Source organism: Calonectris borealis, chromosome 36 (genome assembly GCF_964195595.1).
Source record: "Calonectris borealis chromosome 36, bCalBor7.hap1.2, whole genome shotgun sequence".
In the NCBI taxonomy this organism is placed as follows: domain Eukaryota; kingdom Metazoa; phylum Chordata; class Aves; order Procellariiformes; family Procellariidae; genus Calonectris; species Calonectris borealis.
In genome coordinates, this window is record NC_134347.1 from 723214 (window position 1) to 732059 (window position 8846).

General features: G+C 71.5%; 1 protein-coding gene across 1 annotated transcript; it reads right to left on the reverse strand.

Annotated features, from left to right (window-relative positions):
* Positions 1–4405: 4405 nt before the first annotated feature.
* Positions 4406–7455, reverse strand: LOC142074443 (phosphoribosylformylglycinamidine synthase-like; the record flags this gene model as incomplete). Its single annotated transcript, XM_075135067.1, has 2 exons — positions 4406–5763; positions 7303–7455. Coding segments are annotated over 2 exons (488 nt in total), but the record flags the coding sequence as incomplete, so codon positions are not given.
* Between the last annotated feature and the right edge of the window lie 1391 nt (positions 7456–8846).

The window sequence follows — 8846 nt, forward strand, 5'->3', positions numbered from 1 at the left end:
CGGGCCAAAGTGGTTCGAACTGGGACAAGCCCCTAGTGGGCTGAACCGGTCCAAATTGGGCTAAGCCGGGCCAAGCCCAAACTGGGCTGAACTGGTCCAAGCCCAGACCGCTCTGAACCAGGCCAAATTGGGCTGAGCCGGGCCAAGCCCAGACCAGTCTGAACCGGGCCAAATTGGGCTGAGCCCAGCCAAGCCCAAACCGGGCTGAACTGGTCCAAGCCCAGACCAGGCTGAACCGGGCCAAATTGGGCTGAGCCCAGCCAAGCCCAAACCGGGCTGAACTGGGCCAAGCCCAGACCAGGCTGAACCGGGCCAAATTGGGCTGAGCCGGGCCAAGCCCAGACCAGTCTGAACCGGGCCAAATTGGGCTGAGCCCAGCCAAGCCCAAACCGGGCTGAACTGGTCCAAGCCCAGACCAGGCTGAACCGGGCCAAATTGGGCTGAGCCGGGCCAAGCCCAGACCAGTCTGAACCGGGCCAAATTGGGCTGAGCCCAGCCAAGCCCAAACCGGGCTGAACTGGTCCAAGCCCAGACCAGGCTGAACCGGGCCAAATTGGGCTGAACCGGGCCAAGCCCAAACTGGGCTGAACTGGGCCAAGCCCAGACCAGGCTGAACCGGGCCAAATTGGGCTGAGCCGGGCCAAGCCCAAACCAGGCTGAACCGGGCCAAATTGGGCTGAGCCTGGCCAAGCCCAGACCAGGCTGAACCGGGCCAAAGGGGTCCGAACTGGGACAAGCCCCTAGTGGGCTGAACCGGTCCAAATTGGGCTAAGCCAGGCCAAGCCCAAACTGGGCTGAACTGGTCCAAGCCCAGACCAGGCTGAACCGGGCCAAATTGGGCTGAGCCGGGCCAAGCCCAAACCAGGCTGAACTGGTCCAAGCCCAGACCAGGCTGAACCGGGCCAAATTGGGCTGAGCCCAGCCAAGCCCAAACCAGGCTGAACTGGTCCAAGCCCAGACCAGGCTGAACCGGGCCAAAGGGGTCCGAACTGGGACAAGCCCCTAGTGGGCTGAACCGGTCCAAATTGGGCTAAGCCGGGCCAAGCCCAAACCGGGCTGAACTGGTCCAAACCCAGACCGGGCTGAACCGGGCCAAATTGGGCTGAGCCCAGCCAAGCCCGAACCGGGCTGAACTGGTCCAAGCCCAGACCGGGCTGAACCGGGCCAAATTGGGCTGAGCCCAGCCAAGCCCAAACCGGGCTGAACTGGGCCAAATTGGGCTGAGCCGGGCTAAGCCCAAACCAAGTTGAACTGGTCCAAGCCCAGACCAGGCTGAACCGGGCCAAATTGGGCTGAGCCGGGCCAAGCCCAAACCAGGCTGAACTGGTCCAAGCCCAGACCGGGCTGAACCGGGCCAAAGGGGTCCGAACCGGGCCAAGCCCCCGCCGGGCCAAGCCGGGCCGGGCCGCCGTTACCTTCCTGTCGCTGTGGGGCTCCGCGGAGCTGCTCATGGTGCCGGGCCGGGGCCGGGGCCGGGCGGGCGGGTCTGGCCCGGGGGGTCCCAGCCGGACCCTTTATGGGACGGGGCGGCCCCGCCCCGGGGCGGGGGGCTGGGGCGGAGGGGTCCGGGGGGGGGGAGGGGAGCGGGGGATGGAGGGGCAGGGGGAGCGCTGGGGGCGGAGGGGGAGGGGAGAGGGGAGCTGGGGGCACTGGGGGGGCGCTGGGGGGGCACGGGGGGCGCTGGGGGCGGAGGGGGAGGGGAGAGGGGAGCTGGGGGCACTGGGGGGGCGCTGGGGGGCACTGGGGGCGGAGGGGGAGGGGAGAGGGGAGCTGGGGGCACTGGGGGGGCGCTGGGGGCGCTGGGGGCACTGGGGGCGGAGGGGGAGGGGAGAGGGGAGCTGGGGGCACTGGGGGGGCGCTGGGGGGGCACGGGGGGCGCTGGGGGCGGAGGGGGAGGGGAGAGGGGAGCTGGGGGCACTGGGGGGGCGCTGGGGGGCACTGGGGGCGGAGGGGGAGGGGAGAGGGGAGCTGGGGGCACTGGGGGGGCGCTGGGGGCGCTGGGGGCACTGGGGGCGGAGGGGGAGGGGAGAGGGGAGCTGGGGGCACTGGGGGGGCGCTGGGGGCGCTGGGGGCGCTGGGGGGCACTGGGGGCACTGGGGGGCACTGGGGGGCACTGGGGGCGGAGGGGGAGGGGAGAGGGGAGCTGGGGGCACTGGGGGACACTGGGGGCACTGGGGGGCGCTGGGGGGCACTGGGGGCGCTGGGGGGGCAGTGGGGGCACTGGGGGGCACTGGGGGGGCGCTGGGGGTCACTGGGGGCAGTGGGGCACTGGGGGGACGCTGGGGGTCACTGGGGGCAGTGGGGCACTGGGGGGGCGCTGGGGGTCACTGGGGGCACTGGGGTACTGGGGGGGCACTGGGGGGCACTGGGCGCACTGGGGCACTGGGGGGGCGCTGGGGGACACTGGGGGGGCGTTGAGGGGCACTGGGGGGCACTGGGGGCAGAGTGGGAGGGGAGGGGGCGCTGGGGGCACTGGGGGGGCACTGGGGGTGGAGGGGGAGGGGAGAGGGGCGCTGGGGGCACTGGGGGGGCGCTGGGGGCGCTGGGGGCACTGGGGGCAGAGTGGGAGGGGAGAGGGGCGCTGGGGGCACTCGGGGAGCACTGGGGGGGTGCTGGGAGGGCACTGGCGAGGCAGTGGAAGCACTGGGGGCGCTGGGGGGAGGGCTCTGGGGTACTGGGGACACTGGGGTAAGTGGAAGCACTGGGAGCACTGGGGGGCAATGGGGGCACTGGGGGGACACTGCGGTAGTGGAAGCACTGTGAGCACTGTGGGTATTGGGGGGAACTGGGAGCACTGGAGGATGCACTGGGGGAGCACTCCAGCACTGGGGGGAACTGGGAGCACTGGGGGGCACTGAGAGGAATGGGGGAGCACTGGGGGCGCACTGGGGCACTGGGAGAAATGGGAGGAGAACTGGGCGGGCACTGGAGGAGCACTGGGGGGCACTGGGAGCACTGGGAGAAATGGGGGCAGCACTGGGGTGCACTGGGAGAACTGGGGGGGGCACTGGGAGTACTGGGAGGGGGCACTGGAGGGGGCACTGGGGGTACTGGGGGGCACTGGGAGCACTTGAAGGGAACACTGGGGAGAACTGGGAGGGCACTGGGGGAGCACTCGGAGAACTGGGAAGGGGCACTGGAGGAGGCACTGGGAGCACTGGGAGCATTTGAAGGGAACACTGCAGGGAACTGGGAGCACTGGGGAGCACTGTGAGAACTGGGGAGCACTGGGAGAACTGGGAGGGCACTGGGAGCACTGGGAGGGCACTGAGAGCACTGGGGGGGGCACTGGGAGCACTGGGAGGGGGCACTGGAGGGAGCACTGGGGGTGCACTGGGAGCACTGGGAGCACTGGGGGGGGAACTGGGGGCACTGGGAGCACTGGGGGGGAGCACTGGAGAGAACACTGGGAGAACTGGGGGGGCACTGGGAGCACTGGGGGGGAGCACTGGAGAGAACACTGGGAGAACTGGGGGGGGCACTGGGAGCACTGGGGGGGGAACTGGGGGCACTGGGAGCACTGGGGGGGAGCACTGGAGAGAACACTGGGAGAACTGGGGGGGCACTGGGAGCACTGGGGGGGCACTGGGAGCACTGGGAGCACTGGGGGGGCACTGGGAGGGGGCACTGGAGGGAGCACTGGGAGCACTGGGGGGCACTGGGAGCACTGGGGCGGTGGATCCGGCCCGGGGGCCCGGGTCCGCTGGCGGCGGGGGGAGGGGAGGGGAGGGGGAGGTGCGGCCCGGCACGAGGGGGGTCCCCGGCGGCCCCTTTGATCCCGCACGTGTCCGGCACCGCCGGGGGGGGAGGGGCCGCCCGCGCTCCCCCCGCCCGTGGGAACGGCGGCGGCCGGAGGTGGGGGAGGGGGCCTGGGAACCCGCCCGCCCGGGTTCTCCCACGCTTGGGGGCGGGGGGGGGAGGGGCGGCTGACACCCACACCCCCCCCCCCCCCCCCACCCGGGGACCTTTTGGGCTCATTTCACGGGGATTTGGGGCTGGGGGTGGGGGGGGAGGGGTCGGGTTTGTGACAGAGGGGTTGTGCCGCCCCCCCTCCCCCCTCCCCTCTCCTCCCCCCCCCCCACGCGACGCCTGGGTCCCCCGGGGTGGGGGTGGTGCCAAACGGCGGGGGGGGGGGGGGGGAGGTGACAAACGGCCGGAGGTGGGGGGGGGGGAGGGGTCGTGGGGGTCTCAGTGTCCGCACGTGCCCAACCCCCTCCCCCCCTGCGGTCCGCTGGGGAGGGGGAGGGGAGGGTCCCGAATCCCCTCGGGGGGACCCAGGCGTCCGGGTGCCCCCCACCCCCCCCCCCCCCAGAACACCCAGGGTGCCCCCCACCCCCCCCCCAGGGTGCCCGCCACCCCCTCGGGGGACCCCGGCGTCCGGACCCCCCCAATGATTCTTCGTGGCTGCATCCAGAGCGCTTTATTGCAAGCCCCGCCCCCTCCGTGGCCCGGGCTTCCTATTGGTGGAGGGGAAATGGGGGTTCAACTCCCATTGGTCAGTGCTGGGGAGGGTGGGTGGGGGTCAGGCTCTCTGTGGGGCAGCCGTGGGGCTGGCCGTGGCTCAGGTCCACCCGTGGGTCTGTCCGTGGGTCCCTCCGTGGGTCTGTCCGTGGGTCTGTCCGTGGGTCGGGGCTCGCCGTGGGGCAGCCGTGGGGCTGGCCGTGGCTCAGGTCCACCCGTGGGTCCATCCGTGGGTCTGTCCGTGGGTCTGTCCGTGGGTCAGGGCTCGCCGTGGGGCAGCCGTGGGGCTGGCCATGGCTCAGGTCCACCCGTGGGTCCATCCGTGGGTCCGTCCGTGGGTCCCTCCATGGGTCTGTCCGTGGGTCAGGGCTCACCGTGGGACTGCCCGTGGGTCAGGTCCACCCGTGGGTCCATCCGTGGGTCCATCCGTGGGTCCCTCCGTGGGTCTGTCCGTGGGTCAGGGCTCGCCGTGGGGCTGCCTGTTGGTCAGGTCCATCCGTGGGTCCATCCGTGGGTCTGTCCATGGGTTGGGGCTTGCCGTGGGGCAGCCGTGGGGCTGCCCGTTAGTCAGGTCTGTCCGTGGGTCCGTCCGTGGGTCTGTCCGTGGGTCCGTCCGTGGGTCCCTCCGTGGGTCCCTCCATGGGTCTGTCCGTGGGTCAGGGCTCGCCATGGGGCTGCCCGTTGGTCAGGTCCATCTGTGGGTCCATCCGTGGGTCCGTCCGTGGGTCCGTCCGTGGGTCCATCTATGGGTCTGTCCGTGGGTCTGTCCGTGGGTCTGTCCGTGGGTCCGTCCGTGGGTCCGACCGTGGGTCCATCCGTGGGTCTGTCCGTGGGTCAGGGCTCACCGTGGGGCTGCCCGTTGGTCAGGTCCATCCGTGGGTCCGTCCGTGGGTCCATCCGTGGGTCCATCCGTGGGTCCGTCCGTGGGTCCGTCCGTGGGTCAGCCGGAGGAGGTGGGGGGAGGGTCTCAGGGCTCGCCGTGGGGCCAGCGCAGGCACCACTCGCAGGCGTTCCGGAACATCCGGAGCCAGGGGGCGGGGTGCCCCTCCCCCGCCGGGGGGTACCCCCAAACCGGGGGCCACCAAGGCCACTGCCAGGCCCGCACCCCCCGCTCGGGGTGGGGCATCAGGGCCAGGTGGCGGCCGCAGGGGGAGCAGAGGGCGGCCACCGCCCCCCCCGAACCGTTGGGGTTCAGGGGGTACCGGGTCGTGGGGCGCCCGGCGTCGTCCACGTAGCGCAGGGGGACCAGGCCCCCCCCCAGCGCCGCCGCCAGCCCCCCGGGATCCCGGAACTGGAACCGGCCTGGGGGGGGGAGGGGAGGGAGGGGGGGAGGGGGGGAAGGGGGGGGGAGGGGGGCACCGACGGGCGTCAGCCCAAAGGGTCCCCGAGTGCCCCCCATGGCAGCCTGAAGCCCCTCCCCCCCGCCCAGCCCGCTGGGCCCCCCAGTGGTCCCAGTGCCACCAGTGGCCCCAGTGCTCTGTGCGCCACTATGCCCCCAGTGCCCTCCCAGTGCCCCACCCAGTGCTCCCAGTGTCCCCACGCCCTCCATGCCCCCAGTGCCACCAGGGCTTCCAGTACCCTCCCAGTGCCACCAGTGGTCCCAGTGCTCCCAGCGTCCCCATGCCCCGCTATGCCCCAGTGCCCTCCCAGTGCCCCACCCAGTGCTCCCAGTGTCCCCACACCCTCCATGCCCCCAGTGGTCCCAGTGCCACCAGGGGTTCCGGTGCCCTCCCAGTGCCACCAGTATCCCCAGTGCTCTGGGACCTCCCTATGCCCCCAGTGCTCCCAGTGCCACCAGGGCTCCCAGTGCCCTCCCAGTGCCCTCCCAGTGCCACCAGTATCCCCAGTGCTCCGTGCCCCCCTATGCCCCCAGTGCTCCCAGTGCCACCAGTATCCCCAGTGCTCTGTGCCCCGCTATGCCCCCAGTGCTCCCAGTGCCCCCAGTGCTCCCAGTGCCCTCCCAGTGCCACCAGTATCCCCAGTGCTCTGTGCCTCCCTATTCCCCCAGTGCTCCCACTGCCCTCCCAGTGCCACCAGTATCCCCAGTCCTCTGTGCCCCCCTATGCCCCCAGTGCTCCCACTGCCCTCCCAGTGCCACCAGTATCCCCAGTGCTCTGTGCCCCCCTATGCCCCCAGTGCTCCCACTGCCCTCCCAGTGCCACCAGTATCCCCAGTGCTCTGTGCCCCCCTATGCCCCCAGGGCTCCCACTGCCCTCCCAGTGCCACCAGTATCCCCAGTGCTCTGTGCCCCCCTATGCCCCCAGTGCTCCCAGTGCCACCAGTATCCCCAGTGCTCTGGGACCTCCCTATGCCCCAAGTGCTCCCAGTGCCCCCAGTGCTCCCAGTGCCCTCCCAGTGCCACCAGTATCCCCAGTGCTCTGTGCCCCCCTATGCCCCCAGGGCTCCCACTGCCCTCCCAGTGCCACCAGTATCCCCAGTGCTCTGTGCCCCCCTATGCCCCCAGTGCTCCCACTGCCCTCCCAGTGCCACCAGTATCCCCAGTGCTCTGTGCCCCCCTATGCCTCCAGTGCTCCCACTGCCCTCCCAGTGCCACCAGTATCCCCAGTGCTCTGCACCTCCCTATTCCCCAGTGCTCCCACTGCCCTCCCAGTGCCACCAGTATCCCCAGTGCTCCGTGCCCCCCTATGCCTCCAGTGCTCCCAGTGCCACCAGTATCCCCAGTGCTCCGTGCCCCCCTATGCCCCCAGTGCTCCCACTGCCCTCCCAGTGCCACCAGTATCCCCAGTGCTCCGTGCCCCCCTATTCCCCCAGTGCTCCCACTGCCCTCCCAGTCTCCCCCCGCCCTCCGTGCCCCCCCAGTGCCCCCCCCCCCGCACCCACCTTCCCCGTGGGCCACCCAGACGCCCAGGCAGGCGCCCGCCATCCCCCGCAGCATCAGGGCCGGCCCCGGCTCCACCCGCACGGCCACGAACCGCGACTCGAAGCGCCCCGAGAGGTTGGGGCTCAGCGCCACCGCGGGGGGGGTCCCCTCCTCTGCGCCCCACAGCGTCACCGCCTGCCCCACCCCCCCCCCATGGGGTACAACCCCCCCCCCCAAGTGATGACATCACCCATGCCCCCCCCCCCCCGGACCTTCCCCATAGGGCCCCTCCCCGCCCCCCCCAGGAACCCCCCCCCCCCCCACCCATGGGATCCCCCGACCCATGGGACCTGCCCCCCCCAAGGGGTCACCCCCCCATTGTCTGGGGACCCCCACCCATGGGATGTCCCTGCACCCAGGTATCCCCCCCCCCATGGGATACCCCCCCAGGGGACATCACCCATGGGTGGTGCCCCCCCCCCACCCATGGGACCCACGCTATGGGACCCCCGTGGGCAACCCCCCCCCCAGGGATGACATCACCCATGGGTGACCAACCCCCATGGGACCCCCCCCCCCCAGGGATGACATCACCCATGGGTGACCCCCGCCCCACGGGGTACTCCCTCCCCCCCCCCAGGGATGACATCACCCATGGGTGACCAACCCCCATGGGACCCCCCCCCAGGGGTGACATCACCCATGGGTGACCAACCCCCATGGGACCCTCCCCCCAGGGGTGACATCACCCATGGGTGACCAACCCCCATGGGACCCCCCCCCCCAGGGATGACATCACCCACGGGTGCCAACCCCCATGGGACCCCCCCCCAGGGGTGACATCACCCATGGGTGACCAACCCCCATGGGACCCTCCCCCCAGGGGTGACATCACCCATGGGTGACCAACCCCCATGGGACCCCCCCCCCAGGGATGACATCACCCACGGGTGCCAACCCCCATGGGACCCCCCTCCCCAGGGATGACATCACCCACGGGTGCCAACCCCCATGGGACCCCCCTCCCCCAGGGGTGACATCACCCACGGGTGCCAACCCCCATGGGACCCCCCCTCCCCCAGGGGTGACATCACCCACGGGTGCCAACCCCCATGGGACCCCCCCCCCCAGGGATGACATCACCCATGGGTGTCCAACCCCCATGGGACCCCCCCCCAGGGATGACATCACCCATGGGTGACCCCCGCCCCATGGGGTACTCCCTCCCCCCCCCCCCCAGGGATGACATCACCCATGGGTGACCAACCCCCATGGGACCCCCCCCCCCAGGGATGACATCACCCATGGGTGACCAACCCCCATGCCCCCCCCCCCCCACCTCCACCCAACAACCCTCCCCAAAACCCCCCCCCCTCATAGAACACCCCAAGGCACAACAGCACCCATGGGTGCCCCCCATGGCACCCCCCCCACCCAACTACCCCCCTCCATGGGATACCCCACCCAGGACCCCTTCCCAGGGGATACCCCCCCCCCCCCACACTGGGAAGACATCCCCCATGGGTGACCCCCCCCCCCCACCCATGGGTGCCCCCCACCCAGC